Source organism: Barbus barbus, assembly GCF_936440315.1.
Source record: "Barbus barbus genome assembly, chromosome: 6".
Classification (NCBI taxonomy): Eukaryota; Metazoa; Chordata; class Actinopteri; order Cypriniformes; family Cyprinidae; genus Barbus; species Barbus barbus.
The window spans coordinates 39,466,542-39,486,562 of record NC_136734.1 but is presented as its reverse complement, the minus strand read 5'-3'; the positions used below and the strand labels follow the sequence as shown (position 1 = coordinate 39,486,562).

The 20,021-nt window shown below is 37.0% G+C and overlaps 1 protein-coding gene across 4 annotated transcripts in view; it reads right to left on the bottom strand.

Moving 5' to 3' along the window:
- LOC306871157 (serine/threonine-protein kinase TAO3-like) overlaps positions 1–20,021 on the bottom strand; it is a 72,388-nt gene that overhangs the window by 5,433 nt on the left and 46,934 nt on the right. For all 4 annotated transcript variants that reach the window (XM_079418880.1, XM_079418882.1, XM_079418879.1 and 1 more), the window contains 14 exons: positions 19,573–19,644; positions 19,223–19,324; positions 18,517–18,562; positions 17,689–17,785; positions 16,406–16,519; positions 16,226–16,317; positions 15,039–15,132; positions 12,932–13,013; positions 7,898–8,065; positions 6,523–6,708; positions 5,624–5,758; positions 2,750–2,986; positions 2,237–2,365; positions 794–997 (listed from right to left, as the gene is read on the bottom strand). In XM_079418880.1, coding sequence (XP_079275006.1) covers positions 794–997; positions 2,237–2,365; positions 2,750–2,986; positions 5,624–5,758; positions 6,523–6,708; positions 7,898–8,065; positions 12,932–13,013; positions 15,039–15,132; positions 16,226–16,317; positions 16,406–16,519; positions 17,689–17,785; positions 18,517–18,562; positions 19,223–19,324; positions 19,573–19,644 — 1,758 coding nt within the window. The remainder of the gene's footprint in view (positions 1–793; positions 998–2,236; positions 2,366–2,749; positions 2,987–5,623; positions 5,759–6,522; positions 6,709–7,897; positions 8,066–12,931; positions 13,014–15,038; positions 15,133–16,225; positions 16,318–16,405; positions 16,520–17,688; positions 17,786–18,516; positions 18,563–19,222; positions 19,325–19,572; positions 19,645–20,021) is intronic.

The following is a 20,021-nucleotide window of genomic DNA, read 5'->3' as shown; positions in this document are numbered from 1 at the left end:
TATGGCATTGCTAGGTTGTTAGGGTGTTCTAAATTGTGGTTAACAGGTGATTTAGTTGCCCAAAAATTACAAAAAGTTAGTGGTTTAAATCAAACCCCTAATCATAAGTATGCACAACAATAATAATAGTACTAATAACTCGCCTTAGTAAGCAAAGGCTACAACAGTAAAAGGTATGATCAAATAAATGAAACACAATAAGGTGTTGATATGCAAGTAGAGGCTTCAAGACCAGATCCAAATAGGGAGGACATGCAAAATTTGGACTAGGATTGCAAACCACTGGATTATGCATCATCATCATGTTTGTTGCTTTATAAACCATGCATGGGTTTAGACTCAGTAATACTTCCAAAGGTTTCCAGCAGATTAAAGCACTAGATTAAGAGATTTGCACATTGCTGCATTACTTATTTTCAAATCAGATTAATTGAAAACAGTCATCAACCCTGAGAAATGGTTCAAATTTTGCATTATCCCTGGGAAAAGCCTTCATACGATTATCCTGTATATATATACACATACACACTACAGTTCAAAAGTGTAGGGTCAGTGAGATTTGTTTTGTTTTGTTTATGAAAGTCTCACCAAGGCTGCATTTTTTTGATTGAAAACAGTAAAAATGGTCATATTGTGAATTTTGGTGCTCAAGAAATTTATCAATCTTGAAAGAGCAGGAATATTTTACATATCTTTATTTGTCTTAATTTAAAAATCAACAACAATCTTACTGACCCCAAAGTTTTTAAACACATATTTCAGAGTGCTAAGCAGTCTTTAGTCTTGTTTTCACCTCTCGTAGCTGCTCCTGCTCAAACTCGTGCTTCTTGGTCATGATCTTGCGTTTGAAGGCTCTGCAGTTCTTGTCGTAGAAAGTCCTCTGTTGACCCAGAAGATGAGCCTCTTCTTCAGCCTGAGAGTGCTGAATGTTCTCCTTATGCTTGGAAAGCTTTTCCTGCTTCTCTTTCTTAGGCGTGCTGTGATCTTCACTCATTTCCTGAACAGAGAAACATGAGAAGAGACAAAAGAATTCAAAGAAGGGTGATTACAGTGAATACCCCGTTTAGAAGTCAACACGAAATGGCATTTGAAACCCATTTTACTCTTGTAATGCAGTGTTTTTCTATGCAACATTTTTCAGCGACAAGTAAAACAAGATTTGATTTTATTAATTGGATTATAAAGTATTTTCTATTTGATGCAGTTAGAGGGGAAAGGAATAAAAAAAATAGCTGGTAAGTTGAATAGTAGAGTTGTTTTTAGGGCTGCCCTCCACTAAAGATTTTTCTGGTCGACTAGTAATCGTTCATTTGAAGCATTAGTCGACTAATCGCACATTTATTAATAAATCATGTAAATAGTATAATGCGCCTTTGATTGCCTAATAAGCGCTCAAGCGCATGCATAAAGCTTGCCACAACACCGGCAGAAGTAATGATTATGAATGTGTCAAGGAAAAACAGTAAGGAGGCTGCATTAACATTTTAATAATTAATTGATGAACTAGTGCTTTGTTTGTTCTCAGTTTAAGAGATGAAGTCGGAGACACTGATGCAGTAGTGGACGTGCCTGTATGCATGTTTCATACGGATTACATAATCAGAGAACTTGTTTTCCATTTGAATTGGTTGATCTGAAAGTACACATTTCACTCTATAGATATTTTTTGTTATGTCTGTAAGGCAAGCATACATGGAGTTTCATGCTCAAGTTCACAGAGACCGAGACGGCAGAAAGCACATCCTGTTTGCTTTCATTATTTTACAAAAGCGCAATATTTTGTTGTTATTGTGAGTGCACACAAATAAAGTTAGTCTTTACAGATTCGAAAGATGTAGTACTCTTATCTGTATGACCAGTATTTTAAGAGCAAATGATCGCTACTATTCAGCTTCTACACTCCGCACAGACACTTCATTAACACACATTTTCTTGCATACTTCAGATGAAAAGCCATATTTGAGGTCGATGAATGATAGGCGAGTGTTTGGATGTCCTGCCTGAAGTACTGTATTAGCCTAAAATTCACCAGCCGTTAAAGATCTGTGTGACTTCGCCAATGTGGATTTGTGACTAAGCGACTAATACAATTTTGGTCCACCAAGCCTGTTCTGGTCGACTAAGTCCACTATTAGGGGGCAGCCCTAGCTGTTTTCTAATTTTTCTTTGGAATAATATTAATATTCCAGTAAACAGGGTCAACTTTAGTTTCGACTTGTAGGAACTAGACAAGAACCTCTTTGATCTTCTCCTTGCACAGCTTATACTGTTTCTTCTGGTTATCGAGGAAGTTGGTGAGCTCTTTCTTCTGCTGGGCCATGATTTGCTGCTGAAACTTCTTCTCATCAGCTGCCAGTGTTTTCATCTGAGGAACACAATGCAGATTTATCATTAATAGCACTTTTTTTTTTCTTTCTTTTTTTTTTATGTTAGAAACTCCTGAGGAAAGCAAACTAAAAAAAAATTACACAGTCCCATTTTCTTCTCTGGCTTCAATAACATACTAATCAACATATGCTACATGAATAATTAGCATTCATCCATTGGCTATTTACATGTTTAACAGGCAATATGGAAAATAATAATAAACTGGGGCAGCTTTCACACGATACATGAACTTTTGCACTCATTCCTTTTTTCAAATTTGTGCAGGGATTTTATGATATAGAATTTAATGTTAAGAAGTGAAAGGATGGTATATTGGTCAAATCACAATTTTTTGTCATCATGTAAATTTTTAATCACCCACTTCTTTGTCCGTTTGGATGGTGTGCTTCTTGGCAAGTTTCTCCAGCTCAATGAAGGCATTGTTGGCGTGGGTTTCCAGTTCTTTCTGGAGCTTCAGTCTGTGTTCATCCATCTCTGCTTTCAGCTTGTTCTCCAGAGCAATCAGCTGCTTCTGGTGTTGCCGTCGCATGCGTTTGTACCCCGACATCTGCTCTCGGAGCTCATTTTCCTGCTCGTGTTCATGGATCTGACGCGTTACCTAGATGGAAAAGAACTTGGTTAGCGCAGGTGAACTTTTGAGATTATTACGATGAGATTTTTTCAGTGTAACAAAGTGCAAAAATCAACCCACAGACAGTTCTTGGATTATGGTGAGAAAAGGTTGCATTATTTCTAAAATTTGATAAATGGTGGAACTTAAGACATTGTCAGATAATTCAAAATTACATATCAGGTTACATGCATTTCCCTACTCTCTCAAGTTTGTCCATTTTTAATCCCTGTTGGCACATTTTGGACTGTCACTGTGGGAATATTTCTAAAGCATCCCCAAAAATAATCTCGGGAAATGTGAGGATCTGGAAAGAGAAACGATAGATCGTCCAGTGGAATAATTCATTAGATATTGTCCATTGATTAACCAGATCGCATGATGATCAGTGTCATCTTTCACATTATGAGAGCAGAATAATCTACAGCACAGCAATTGAGAAGACAAAGTTCTTGTAATCTCAAAGGCGCATGACAATAACAAACACTATATTATTATACTGACCAAAAATAAAATAAAAAAAAGTCCATAATTATTAATTGTACTGCAATATCTAATTGCGACAGAGGAAAAGTTGCAATGATGAATATTACACATCTCCTTTGTGCATTTTCTAGATCTAGAAGGTCATAGATGCCTCTAAATATAAAAATGAAAACAGAAAAAGCCCACCGTTCCCTAGACTTCAGCAAAGCGCTGCGAGACAAACCTGGAAGAAGGGCGTGTCCAGATCAAACTGTTCGTTGAGTTTCTCGTAACTCCCACCTGAACTCCTCAAGCCAAACATATTGGCGAAATAAACCACCCGTGAGAACATCGAGAGTCGCCTACACTACATCCCCCAAAAGCACTCGCTCAAATCCCACCGGGAGAGAAAGAGAGAGGGGATAAAGAGAGAGGGCGAACACTGCTTCTCTCTCCTCGCAGGTGCGCCGTGAATGAATGAGGTTCTCAGAGAGGCCTAAGCAGCGTTTAGTAGGCCAGTCACATGAGACGCCTGTCGAAGGGGGAAATTTCCTAATCGCCCTGAATCAGAAGCCCCACTGTAACCGCAGTCACCAATCCAGTCGCTTTCTGCCCAAATGCCCCTATCAGCCACACCGAAAGGGCATGTGATAGCACTAAACCCTGGCGGCAAAGCAAGAACGGGAAGGAGGAGTGAAACAAACGCTTCCAGGTTAATGGTGTAGATGAGAATTCAAATTCAACTTCTAACCGTTTCAGAGCAAATGTAAACACATGTGTGAAGCTGACACATGTGGAGCTAAAGTGTTCAACAGGCATTTTAATTAGATTTGTTTTAAGCGCATATATATGTGACCCTGCAGCACAAAAGCAGTCTTAAGTCGCTGGGGTATATTTGTAGCAATAGCCAACAATACATCGTATGGGTCAAAATTATCCATTTTATTTTTATGCCAAAAATAATTAGGATATTAAGTAAAGCTCATGTTCCATGAATATATTTAGTCAATTTTCTAATGTAAATATTAAAACTTCATTTTTGATTAGTAATATGCATTGCTAAGAACTTCATTTGAACAACTTTAAAGGAGATTTTCTCAATATTTAGATTTTTTTTGCTCCCTCAGATTCCAGATTTTCAAATAGTTGCATCTCAAATATTGTCCTATCCTAATAAACCATACATCAATGGAAAGCTGATTTATGAATCTCAATTTAAAAATGGACCCTTATGACTGGTTTTGTGGTCCAGGGTCACGTGTCTTCCTCTGTCACCTTCTGACTTTTGTCTTCCCTCTTTTTTCCGGTCTCACTTTCTTTCTACACCTCACCCCTCCTCTACGGCTTTTCATATGAAACACAAAGAGAGTCTCTTTCCCTGCATAGCCCAGATCCTTAAATCTCCTTCCATACAAGCGTAAAACCCATATCGATAAAGAAACAGTGTACACTTGATTCCACCAACAAGTCGATGTAAAAAAATAACAGGATGCTACGCCATACCCATAAACCCACTAAAGCCAAACACCTTTGAGATCATCAGAAATGATAGATGAGTGTCTGTAGTATCAGACAAAGTCCACTGCGCTTGTCTGCCCCTAGAGGGTGCCCACGCTCCAGCGAAACGGGGCCAAAACAGGTGACATCATCATTTAAACCAAGCATACTGCGATCGACTACACCGCCTGCCCTTGATCTCCCATTTATTCATCAATTAGGGTGGAAGTGATTGTATCACAATGGATTATTTTGCATGCTTAATTGCATAATATATTCTTTATGTGTGTCGTAAATGTCTGACATTGACCCTATGCTTCTTTTTTCACCCAAAACCCCACAGGACTAAGAATATCCTTTTGTGTTGAATCACAGCGTATTAACTAATAGTAGACAACAACGCCAATGACTCGTGTGAGGAGTGCAGCTGGCTATTGACTGAATCACGTTGCCTTGACAACAGATGTGAAAGAGAAAAGTAAGACGCTTTTTGTCTTCCCCCCTGAATAAAGAGAGGGTTAAACAGGAAAAGGAGGAGGCAAAGACCACCGAGAGAAATGACCGCAGTGTAAGTGAAGGGATGACAAGAAAAGGAAAGAGTAAAGCAGGAGAGGAGGGGGATGAGAGGATGACAGCAAGGATGATGTCATTCTATTTCCTCACCAGTGAAGCCGACTTGATTGTGGCGAAGCGCTCACGGTTTTTATAGTTATGAGCCGGAGCTCTTTCCGACGAGGACGGTCGCAGGTCCGAGCGGTGGTCCCGATGAGGAAGGTCATCACGGATAAACTGATGGTCCTGAGGACAAAAAGCACATCAAATCAGCCAAAACATACTCTCTTCAAGCTATACATTTCCCTACCAGAGTTTTACAGTCAAACCAAAAATTATTCAGACACCAGATATAATTACTGATAAGACACTAGTGAGGATAGCAAAAGTCTTCACACAGTGCACCAACCAGTAAAACTGACAAAAATTATTCGGACACTTTGACCTGAACGTGTTTTGCTTCAGTGTTTTTTTGCTAATGGACCTTTTTCACATTTCTGTGTTTTAAAAATATTGAGAGAGACTGATAACGGAGACTGCTTTTGTGCTCCAGGGACACATAGTAAAAACAGTGATTTTGTGAAATACTTTGACTATGACTAACAACAACTGGAAGAGTAACTTACCTGAGTGTTGTTAGACAAGCACAATTTAACCACAAAGAACAACATTTTTAGTCCCTATAGCACATTCTAGCTATACAGCATATAGTCACCTCAAGCACAAGTATGCATATTTGTCGGAGAAAAGCGCCATTGAACTTTTTTGTCTTTAAGTATACCTTCTCTGTGGCCTGAAAGACTGTGTGTATCATTAAAACTGTAACAAGCCAGTCTTCTGAGAATTAAAGAGCTTGACTGAGAAAATCATAGGAAATGACTTCCAGGAACGGACTGGAAAGCATATGTTCTATTTTTGTTTGTCAGCATCAACAAGCATGGTAAGCATTTATATGAAAAGGACTGCAATGCATTTTAAGCATTGTGGAGATTTCAGTGTGTGTTTGGGACCTTTTTGTGGTGCGTGGAAGACTCGAGGGTGCTGTCGTAGTCGTGGTGCAGCTCGGAGCAGGAGTCGTCTTGCACCTCCTGCAGGCTGTTGACGCTGCTGCTTTGACTGCCAGTGCTCACGGAGGTGCTGGGGATGGAGTGATTACTGCCCAAACTGTTCATCTTACAGCCTGCCTGATCTCCATCCTGTGCAAAAGACAGAGAAACTGATCACCATCCTACAGACAGCACTTTACACATCTCACTGCAAGGCCTGTAATACTAGTTATTCGTTAAACAGAGACACATTCACACCATTACTGAAAGTCACTGAAATACTGTTACAATTTAAAATAATTATTTTAATAATGTAATTTATTCCCGTGAACGCAAATCTTAATTTTCAGCAGTTGTTCCAGGATTCTTTAAATGAATAGAATTAAAAAGAATTTGAGAGATTTTTTTTTTTTATGTAAATATCTTTACTTTCACTTTTGATTAATTTAATGCATCCTTACTGATAAAAATATTAAATTTATAAAAAAAAAAATACTGACCCTAACCTTTGAACAATAGTATATTTTAGTTAAGTACATAAAACTATTTATTATATACTATGGTTGTGTATAGTATAGTAGTCTAGTATGCATCACATACCCTCAGTTTAGTACAATATACTGTAGTTGACCCTGGACCACAAAACCAGTCTTAAGTGTAAATTTTTCGAAATTGAGATGTATACATCATCTGAAAGCTGAATAAATAATCTTTCCATTGATGTTTGTTAGGATAGGACAATAATCAAGGACAAAAATACTAAGAAAATCTCCTTTAAAGTTGTTCAAATGAAGTTCTTAGCTATGCATATTACTAATCAAACATTAAGTTTTGATATTTACGGTAGGAAATTTACAAAATATCTTCATGGAACATGATCTTTACTTAATATCCTAATGATTTTAGCATAAAAGAAATATCTATAATTTTGACCCATAAAGTGTATTGTTGGCTATTGCTACAAATATACCCCAGGGTCACATATATGATTTTACGTTAACTATTTATAATGTGGTCAAGTTTAATTTATCACCCTTAAGTCTAATTGTGGTCTCTATTCATCTATTAAATAAACAGACACTAAATCCATCTGTAATCTCATCATATTTTCTATGAAAACTCCAAACAGATGTTAAAGCATCAGTGGAGAACACGCAAAGGACATTTTTAAGCAAGAGAAACCAGTGGCAATGCCAAATCTGCTGTATAACACGTAGCCACATGCAACAACAGGAAGCACGCTGACCACTGAGAAACTCACACAGGCACGCATGAAGTCAACATGTGTGTATGACACTCAAGGGGGGCTTTCACTTCTCAGAGTATTTCCTGTACCCACCTCCTCGTCTTCCTGAGACTCCCCCATCGGGCCGTTGTGTTTCTCTTGGTAGAGGATTTTTTTCATTTTACGGTACTGCAGGTTGTCCAGCTCTCTGACCGCATCCTTCGTCCTCTGGATCAGATCGATGAGGACCCGTAGAGGACGCTCTCTCCTCACGAACTCATGCTGGGACGGACAAAGAGGGACAGAGAGTGCATTTGAGAAATGCATTATGTTTTTGCAGTTTTACCCACGCTAAGGCAAATAAAATGGTGATCACATGTATAAACAGCAACCCTCAGATTCTACATTTTATTCAGTTTATGAGGAGTGGATCGCTGAGAGGAAAGTGTATTTTATTTGGCCCTGTGTTCGTCCGAAAACCACACAAATTGCATTTATTTCACAACAGCAAATATTTCAGGAGAAGCATTTGGGGGTTAAGCATGATGCAATTCAACTGCCACGAAATAAACCCATTTCTCAATCCTCTCAGCATGCCAGATTACTCTGCTTGTGCTCCGAATTACGTCATTTCGTCTTTGTCCTTAGCTCACTAGAGGGTGCTCATGTGTAATACGGCCTCGAGTGGACGGCTTCTGCCATGGCTGGCTAAATGTGGATTTGATCTCACCTCCTCAATGGAAATAAAGAGAATCGACTCGAGACTTCAAGTGGCTGCATGTGTGCATCTTAACTGGGTTCACAAAACCACAAACCATGAGTCTTTGAAAACCAATTGGTCGTATGCAGTTTTTTCCATTACTCAACTGGGCCAGTTTTATTTATTTATTTGGGAGAAGACGGTTAGAAGCACATTCCAAAATCCAAATCAATTCCTGTCCCATTCCTCGAAACAGCCGCTCTTGAACGTTTACCGTAAATCCTCCTTCTGAGACTCTTCACAGCAACTTTTTCTGTAAACCACGCATCATGAACATCATCTTGTATGCACCTACTTTAAAACTATTTTGTTTCCAGCCATAAGTCACTCTCATAAACCTGTTCAAAGTAGACTGGTTCCCTGTTTTTTTTTTGCTCTAAAGCAATAACATTTCTTATTGGACTGCTTGAGGCGGACTGGTTAATTCTAGAGTTAACTCTTCTTTGAAGTGGACTGGTTTCCTATTTTTGCTTGGCTTTGTTGACATTAGCATTATGTTTAATTTGACAACATCTCATTTACTCCCAAACCATTCTTGTGCGCTGCCATTCGAAAATTTGTGTGTGATAAAGATGTTTTAAGAAATTAATACTTTTATTAAACAAGTGTGCATTAAACAGATCAAAGGGTGATGTTCATAATGTTAGAAAAAATTATATTTAAAATATATAGTTTGTTTGAATTTTCTTATCAAAGAATCCTGAAAAAAATTGAATCGGTTTCCACGGTAAAATATTAAGCAAGAGTTTTAAACATTGATAATAATCAGAAATATTTCTCAAGCACCAAATCAGCATATTATTATGATTTCTGAAGGATCATGTGACACTGAAGACTGGAGTAATGATGCTGAAAATTCAGCTTTGCCATCACAGGAATAAATTACATTTTAAAATATATTAAAATTGAAAACAGTTCAATTGAAATAACACCAAATAAATGCAGCCTTGGTGAGCATACTAGTGAGCAATGATGCAAACTCGTTCAAGCTGGACTAGTTCATTCTATATGTTCGTTAACAGTCAACAAGACCTCGTTTTCAGTGATTTGACTAAATGTAAACTGCTCTAAAGCCTAAACTGATCTTGGAGGCCTAATCAAAAGCGGCCTGGTTCACCTTTTCTTGGTTTTCAATAACAGCTGATAATGTTCCTACTCTCAGAATGATTTGGACTGGAATCACAAATTCAATTTGACAACAAGTTTACTTTAAGCAGGTCATGTTTGTGTTGCGAGCGTGTCAAGCAAACGGCTCAACCGTTAACCCCCGGCAAAGACCGTTACAGCTAACAGCTCGGCTTCTCCATGATAACACATAAGCATTCGCCACTCTAAACAGACATCTGTGACTGACCAGCCCGGGAGGAAACTAATCTACAGGATTATCCCATTTAAAGGGAAGAAATGACAATCTGAAGTCTTGAAGCGAGCCAGCTCTTTCAGATCGTGAGTGATATTCACTGCTCGTTCTCAATCGACAAGACCTCTGTAGGTCAAGAACGGAGGTGGATTTAGACCTCATGTGAGATTAAGACATCAGTTGGGAAGCGGCAAATGGTGGGAATAGAATAAATGAACGCTAGACTCAGATTAATGACCTCTTTTCGGTCTTAAGGAGCTTGGGAGGAGAGTCTTGAGGTATTAGAGAGGAACGGGAGACCAAAACTGGGTCGAAATTAATTTTTTCAACCTCTGCATGGACTGATCATGCATGACCCAAATTTTTGATGTGAGGCCAGTAATTAGTGAAGGAATCATTATTTTGAGTCCGTTCTTTCTTTTTAGAGAATTGGCAAAACGAGTTAGCAAACAGTCTAAATCAATTCACACTGGTTCAGAGTCAGACCGCTCTCTCACTGAATTAAAAGAAAGATACACAGAGAACAAATAGCACTGGATGAAGTGGATATTCACCAACAAAACAGGCTACTTTTTGAGATGAAAAATGTAGTCACTGCTAAGCGGATCGCTGTTTTTCAGTTGTTTTCATGTGCCAGATGGACGTCTTTGATCATTTTGTTGCTTTGTGCCACTTTCGGGTTTAAAATAGTTTACAAATGTATACTGTCGCTCATGACTGTTTGGTCCAAACAGCCTCAAGTCTTATATTAGTGCATTATAGATACATGCATACTAGAAATATTGAAGAAAATTAAAAGAATATTGCACAATATTCAAAATTGGTCCCACTTTAAGTGGCCTTAAATACTATGTACTTACATTTAAAAGAATAATTAGGTACAATGCACTTAGTGTACATACAAGCTTTTTACATTGTACTTGTATTTTGAAAATACCTGCATGTAATTAGATTTATAATTACAGTGTTGACACCTTAACCCACCCTTAAACCTACCCATACCACCAAACTTGTCCCTAACTTTACCCGTATCCCACCTCAATAGCAGCAGAAGTGTTTTGCAATACAATATTAACACAATAAGTACATTGTACTTATTTTTTGATGTAAATGCATAGTAGTTAAGGACAATTAATATAAAGTGGGACCTTAAAATTAGCTGAAAATGTACCAGGCCATCCAAAATATAAATGAGTTTGTTTCTTAAACAATGCTATTATGGACTTGTATTTTAGCCAGAAGAGCAAATTTCTTACAAACACTGATTTCCACTTCACACGATGTCAATTGATGGACTGGACTTTTGGACTTTCATTCTGACGGCACTCATTCACTGCAGAGGATTCATTGGTGAGCAAGTGATGCAATGCTACATTTCTATCAATCTGTTCCCATGAAGAACAAACTCTACATCTTGGATGGCCTGAGGGTGAGGGTGCTAATTTTCATTTTTGAACTATTCCATTACAACTTCAGAATTTTTAAGTTGCATGAGCATATATAGAATTTATGTGTGTGACCTTGGAGCACAAAAGCAGTCTAAAGTCTCTGGGGTATATTTGTAGCAATAGCCAAAAATACATTGCATGGGTCAAAATTATTGATTTGTCTTTTATGCCAAAAAATCATTAGGATATTAAGTAAAGATCATGTTCCATGAAGATATTTAGTACATTTCCTACCATAAATATATCAAAACTTAATTTTTGATTAGTAATATGCATTGCCAAGAACTTCATTTGAACAACTTTAAAGGAGATTTTCTCAATATTTAGATTTATTTGCTCCCTCAGATTCCAGATTTTCAAATAGTTGTATCTCAGACAAATATTGCCCAATCCTAACAAACCATACATCAATGGAAAGTTTATTTATTCAGCTTTCAGATGACGTATAAATCTCAATTTCGAAAAATTAACACTTAAGACTGGTTTTGGGGTCCAGGGTCTCACACACACACACACACACACACACCAATCACTTATTGGTGTTTTTGCAAAAAATCTGATGAAATCCTCTAGGCGCCCATGGAAAAGACCCCCATATCCCATCTGAAGTGCATGCCTAGCATCAACACTAAGCTCTCAGGGCTAAATAGGATTACCTGCATCCACCAATGAGATCAACCGTAACCTGTAACACGCACCCACACAAACAGAGCCATACAGTGTGCAAACAAACAAACAAACCAATCACACTGGCCACACTATCCCTTAATGATCACGTATCCAGAGCTTCCCTGCAGCCAACAATTACCCATATCCCAACTGTACACTATATTCTATCACACATTTATTTTGGTAACGATTTAAATCCATAAGCCTCCCACCACAGCACGATATCACAACCATTAGTCACCGCGCAGCAATATGTCCACCTACAGCCCCAGTGATTCAGTTGAGAGAAAGTCATGGTTATATTAGTTACGTTAGACACGCATTGAAAATTCCTCCTGCTTTTATTAACCCTCCAAGGATGTAGTTGGCACAGCAAATGAAAAAACAGCAGAATGACATGCTCTGTGGGTTGAGCTTGGCTGTGCATATGAAAACGAGTATGTGTGCGAGTCAGCAGGGATGGATGAGTAAGGAACCCACTGTCATGACAGCAGGAAGTACAGATATGGCAAACAGGAAGTGCACGCATCAACTGGACAGGGGCGTCTTTATCTCTGTGAAAGTGCAGATATTGACGTTTTTACGCATTACGCATGGTGAATTGGGCTTTAGGAACGCATGGGCATACGTTACTCAGGCAGTTACTCTGTAATCAAGCAGACAGCAGAGTTTCCTGTGCTACAAACCACTAGTTAAACGAACTTAAGATGACCTGAAAGGAGAAAAAACTAATTTTTCCCCCATCAAGTGTGTTTCCATTGTGTGTTTGAGGATGTGACTCAGAGTGGGAATGAATTAACAGTAGTGTGTGGGCACTCAGAAGTCGTGCTTGAACTTCGATGAGCAATGCTTATGAGTGACATGACAATCTCCCCTGCATGTGTGAGCATTGTGTGCATGCGATTACTCACCCGCAGGAGTTCTGCTGAGGAGGGTCTGTCCTGAGGAATTTTTAGTAGGCAGTAGTCAACGAAACTCCGGAATGCATCCGACCTTCACAAAATACAAACAACAGTTACAGTATTATGCACTTTCATAAGATACTTAATGTACAAATACAGTGGTGGCTAAAATTGTTAGAACACTTGGCATATTTAAGAGGTTTCAGTTGTTTTTGTTGAATTGGCCGAAACAATACCCATAAAACTAACTATTGCTGGAACTACGGTGGAAGGAATCTGCTGGAACATTAAAATGATGGACTGACCCCCTAAAAGTCCAGAACTCAACCCCATCGAGCAAGTTTGGGGTGAGTTGGAAAATAAACTCAACAGGTCTCGGCATGTTTCATGAACATTATGAAACAAAATCATGTTTAGGAGGCAAAAAAAGGTCAATATTTTCAGATCTGTCGGGTATAGACCACTGTAAATGACAAACATGTTTGAAGAAGTATTTACAGTCAGCATAAACACAACCTGTTGAATGTGTTGCATGTCAATAAAAGTTTTTAAAACAAGCATAAACTGTTCTTATACACTACTTTTTTTTTGGTCAAAGAAATAAATACTATACTACTGTATATATATATATATATATATATATATATATATATATATATATATATATATATATATATATATATATATATATATATATATATATATATATATATATATATATATATATATATATATATATATATATATATATATATATATATATATATATATATATATATATATATATATATATACACACACCTACACACGTTGGTTTTTGTGGTTTATGGGGACTCTCCATAGGCGTAATGGTTTTTATACTGAACAAACTGTGTGTGCTATTGCCCTACACCAACCCTACACCTAAACTTAGCCCTCACAGGAGACTTTGTGCATTTTTAGATTTTCAAAAAACACCATTTAGTATGTTTTTCAAGCCTTTTGAATTACGGGGACATAGGCAGTGTCCTCATAAACCACCTTCATATTGTAATACCTCTGTCATACCCATGTCATTATACAAATTTGTGTCCTCATAAACCACATAAACACACACACACACACACACATACATACATTCAGCAACACACATATCAAAACTGAAAAGTAGTATTTCTTGCAATATTAGAATGATTTCTGATTAGAATGAATTGCGTGACAGTGAAGACGAGTAATGATGCTGGAAATTCAGCTTTGCATCACAGGAATGCATTTCATTTGAAAATCTATTGAAACAGAAAACAGTTATTTTAAATTGTAATAATATATCACAATATTACGGTTTTTTACTGTATTTTATCTAGTGCTGTCAAATGATTAATCGCATTCCAAAATAAAAGTTTTTGTTTGCATAATGTGCATGTTCTGTGTATATTTATTATGTATATATAAATACACACAATATATTTTGAAAATATTTACATGTCTATATGAACATGCCTTAATGAACACAAGAGACTAAAAAAAAAAACACTTACTGACCCTAAACGTTTGAAAAGTAGTGTAAAGTGTGTGTGTGCGCGAGAGTGTGTGTATGTGTGTGTGTGTGTGTGTGTGTGTGTGTGTGTGTGTGTGTCAGAACGTTTGTGTGTGAGAGAGTGAGTGAGTAAAAACTATGTCTCCAAAAACCATATCTGCGTGTAAAAACCACATCTCCTCCATATACTGTGAATACAGAGGATATGTTTCACAGTTTTCACATATAACTGTGAAAACAATAAAAGTGGGTCACCAAAGTAACTTTTACACCCTCAACAATATTCTGGCTCATTCAGACAGCCTTTCAATTTCCAGATCTATCGACGAAAGGCAACACGGCTTGAAAGACCAGCAGGCTTTCATTTTGCAGCAGGTCAGAGATTTGAGGGGCACAGAAAGTTTGCTTGTGCAATAAAGCACAAGATCAGGAATTGTAAAGATCTGACCGTTGGGGTCAGGGTTATTGCATAAGAGTTAAAGTGTGAGGAGAGCGTGGTTGAGAGAGTATATATATATATTTGACGAGTAGGAGTATATATACATATCTCTATACGAGTGAGTCAACTTGTGTTTTGTGACTGTGTGGAAGGACACTCACCACTCATTGGACTGTAAGGAGGGAGAGTCGTTTTGGGCGATGTGGTATAAGGCACTCATTGCGTTCATGTTGAAGAGAGGAGGCTTGCGTTCAGCTAGAAAACAGCCGAGGTGTAAGAAGTCATCAAATGTGCTGGAATTCTCAAACAGAACATTTCTGACATATTGCATAGATTGTGAATAAATATACATGCATATGTACATATGCTAATCAGCAGCAGAGTTATTTCAAACTTGTCAATATTTAGACTAAATCCCAGTTCGTCTTGTATAGCATGCAATATTAGGAGTAGCACACTTTAAAAATAAAGCTTCTTTATTGGCATTGATGTTCCATGAAGAAACTTTAATATCCATGGAACAACTGCATTGCACCAAAGGGTCTTTATAATAGAAAAATAGGTTTCACATGATTAGAAATATTCTTTACACTAAGAAAACTAAATGGTTCTTTTAACAACTGTTCACTGAAAGGTACTTTGGGGTACTTTTCTATGGCATTGCTGCGAAAACCTGCTGCGAACCCTTTTGAAACCTTAATTTTAAAGAGTGTGTGTGTTCAAAACAACAGTATATCATCTTAGTAATATTGCACACATGTGACCCTGGACCACAAAACCAGTCATAAGTGTCAGATTTTTGAAATTGAGAATTATACACCATCTGGAAGCTGAATAAATAAGCTTTTTGGAATCTGAGGGTGCAAAAAAAATCTAAATATTGAGAAAAATCGCCTTTAAATGAAGTTCTTAGCAATGCATATTACTAATCAAAAATTAAGTTTTAACATATTTACGGTAGGAAATTTACAAAATATCTTCATGGAACATGATCTTTACATAATGTCCTAATGATTTTTGGCATAAAAGAAAAATGGATCATTTTGACTCATACAATGTATTGTTGGCTATTGCTACAAATATACCCCAGAGACTTAAGACTGGTTTTGTGCTCCAGGGTTACATATAAGCATGTATTCAGCAAGGAAGTAAATACAAAGATACAAATGACATATAAACAGCACCGTCATATATTTGCCCACGACACCTCAAAGGTCATCAGCTTTAGTGGTTTTAGTGTAACAGCGGCTTCTAAACTTCTGCTCATTTTAGTGCACACATTGGCTCAGAACATTAGAAAAAAGAAACATGGATGAAATATTAAATTCAAAAACTTGAAGACACTCACCAAGCTCTATGCAAGTGATCCCCAGAGACCAGATGTCCACCTTCCCCTCATACTGACCCTCATCCATAGCCAAAATCACTTCTGGAGCCATCCTGCGGTAGAAACACACAGAACTGTCTAATTAACCCTGGAGCATCAGCATGCATCGTCTTCCTGAACGTCAATGTCTGCGATACTGACCAGTATGGGGTTCCCACAAAGGAGTTGGCAGGAGAGGCAATGGAAGCGGAGCCAAAATCAGCCAGTTTGACCTGACCGGGCTCTGTCAGCAGGATATTACCAGCCTTCACGTCTCTAAACAAAATCACAGACACAGAGAAAGTTAAACACAGACAGTATATAGACCCACTGTAGTATCATATTACCATGTTATGCAATGAAATGGTGTCTCAGGTCAAATAAAAAAATAAAATAAAAAAATTAAATATACTTTGCAGAGAAAATAGCACTTTGTTACTGGAAGCTAATAAAACAAGAACTTGCATGCTGTAAAGCAGTTAAATAAAGCATGCTCAATAAACAGTATAATGACACATGCAATCATGCTGATATATACACGTCATGGATTGGTGCTTCAACTATAACAGTACTTTAGTTTAGTACTTTAAACCCTGAAACCAAAGAGCGCGCACACTCTAAATCTGAAGAAAAAACTGCTCTTTTGATATTCAAAGTAGGCTTTGATATTTAATATAAATCCAACCAATGTTGGAGGCAAAAAAAAAAAACATTTATTTATTTATTTTATAGCCATACCAGCATCTATGGCTATTTTTATGGCAAGAGCAATGTATTTTAAAAGAAACAAATAGTAGTAACAGTAGTAATGAAAAACAACTCATCAATATAACAAGCACTTTATAAGATTTTACATTACCTGATAAAAACTGATTATTAAACATGAAAAAAGATTAATTAGAGAACTTCCTGAGTAAATATACTGCATAGTGGCATTTAAAGCATTTAAACCTTGACATGTGAACCTTTCATTTATGATTGGGTCGACTTCATTTAACTTATTATTGACAGTTGTCCCATTTCATTTGCCATTTATACAAGTTTGAGATCTGATGGAGGAATTTAAAACAAAAGTATAAATAGCACTATTACTGGAAGCTAATAAAACACAAGAACTCATGCTGTAAAGCAGTTCAAGTATGCTGAATAAACGGTATGCTGACATATGCTGATTTGTCATAGATACGTACTTTAATTATCACGATTTGTTGCTTTAAAACCTGAATAGTATACACTTGAAATAAAAGAAAATAATGCAATCCATTTCTAATCACTCTAGTCAGACCGATGCTTGGGGAAAAAACTAAAGTAAAATATTACAACGTATATACAGTCACTGCAAACAAAGTTATGGGGAAACAAAAATAGCACTGCTTTATGGTAAGCATACAAGCACATAAAACCCAAGACATTGTGTAAACGGATATCATTAAACGGCGACTCACCTGTGGATCATGTTATGGGAATGTAGGTAAGCCAGTCCTAGCAAGGCACCATGGGTAATGGCAGCAATTTCAACCTCTTGGAGGGGTTTCTTGTGAACTGGACAAAAACAGTAATAAAAGGAGCATGCTTAATGACATCTTAACGTGCAAAAGAGCATTGCAACATTTGGTGGTGGTGTTACAATGGTGCTCAAAGTAGTAGTATATATTATACATTTATTTAATGCCATGTCAGCATCTTAGGCTACTTTAATGGCAAAAACAAAGTAAAAAAATACAAGTATCAATGGTGCTCAAAAAAAAAAAGTTTCAAAAAGAGTCATCCGATGCTTAGTGAACCGACACTACACCTGCCAGGTACCTGACCCTCTAATAGACAAGGACTGAGAACTGGATCAGAACATGGCCTTGAATTAAACAGATGCGGACTGGATTACTCATACAGTCACATTATGGCAAAGTTAAACTGGAATTTCTAAATTCCTCTTTTACACACACACACACACATATACATACATATATATATGGAATGATAATTGAAACCAACAGTCTATCATTAAAGCTGTGCATGTTGCCATGACAACACCAAAAGGAAACAAAAACATGGATGCAATGGCACTTGGGTAGTGACACTGTAATAAAACACAATGGGCTTTATAATGTGTCTGAGATGTGGCTAATAAAGGCCTTCAGCACTGACTAAAAACACATGACAGCTCTAACAATTGAATGCATACCGTGCTTACTGTGTGTGTGTGTGTGTGTGTGTGTCTGCACTGTACTTGCATACTTGAGTGTGTGTACTGTGCATTTCAAGTGTGAACTCACCCTCTAACAAGTCTGAAGCAGAGCCGAGACAATACTCCATCACAAGCTGAATGAAAAAAAAAAGCAGACGAGAATAGTGTGAAAAGGAGGCATTGCTACCCCAGGGAATTCTGGGAATGAACTCAATGCAAACTAAGTAGTTGTTACTGCCGTTCTCTTTTTATTATAATTTTTTTATTGAAATAAAACAGTAGAAAAACAAAAGGAATACACCAAAACCAAATACAAACATCTGGACAAACGTGGAATGTGTAGCGCAACAATACTCCCCAGCCTTCCAATACATGAGAGAAGAAAAAGTTATAATAATAGTGCTGTCGAACTAATAAAAGACAAAAGTTTGTTTACATAATATATGCGTGTGCTGTATATATGTATTATGCATATATAAATACATACACATGCATGTATATATTTAAGAAAAATGTTAAGTTTATATTTTTGATATATTTATATATGATATAATTTATATTAATATGGATATATTAATATAATAATGGCCAATGATTGTAATATATCATCTATACAGATCCAGTATGTACACATTGCTATTAATGATAACAATAAAAAGCTAAATATATGTAAAGAAAAAGGAGAGAGAAAGAAATACTTTGTCATTTGAAAATATATAAAATTCAGAGATAGTAAATAATAATTATTTGTTACAATTCCTGTGATTTCTATCCCTCTCAGTGGCTGTACTAACCCATGCTGTGTTGTCCTTCAAGTAGCAGCCTTTGTATTCAATGGTGTTTGGATGCCGCAGCTGTTCCAGAAACTTCACCTCTTTAATGATGTCCTGCCATTTCTGAACCCAAACACACACATTTCTAAACATCATCTGTACTTTTGCTTTCTACTAATATTCTACAGATGCCAATAACTATTTAAACACAATATTGTCAAACAAATTGTTACTGCAGCAACAAATGCTTTGCTTTTATCATCTACATACGTTCAAGGACACTAGAAGAAGGTTTGCTTAACACTGAATACAGAACTGCTTCATATACAGACTCAAACTATCAGAGCTTGATGACAAAGTTCGTCTCTCACCTCAGTGGTCTGCTTGCCATTGTAGGACATCTTCTTAATGGCCACCACCTCGTTGGAAAAGGAGTTTCGGGCCTGCAGGGAAGCAAAACAAAATTCATTTATACTATTTTTGGCTTTTGCCACTTTTATTCAAAAGGTACAGCAGAAATCTTTTTAGTAATTCATACAACTTGCATGAAAAACCAAGCCTCAGTATTATGTGTCCATTATCGTCCTAGTTAAACCTGAAAATGACAAAAAGACAATGCTGGCAATACTGATATGGTCACATACATAGTCTTTTTTATTATTCAATTTTATTTGTATAGTGCTTTTCACGATACAAATCATTGCAAAGCAGCTTTACAGAAAATGTTACGTTTCTACATTATATTAGGAGTAGGTTATTAGTGGTGACTATGACAGAAATGTACAGTAAAAATCATGCAGTTAGTTATAAATTACACGAT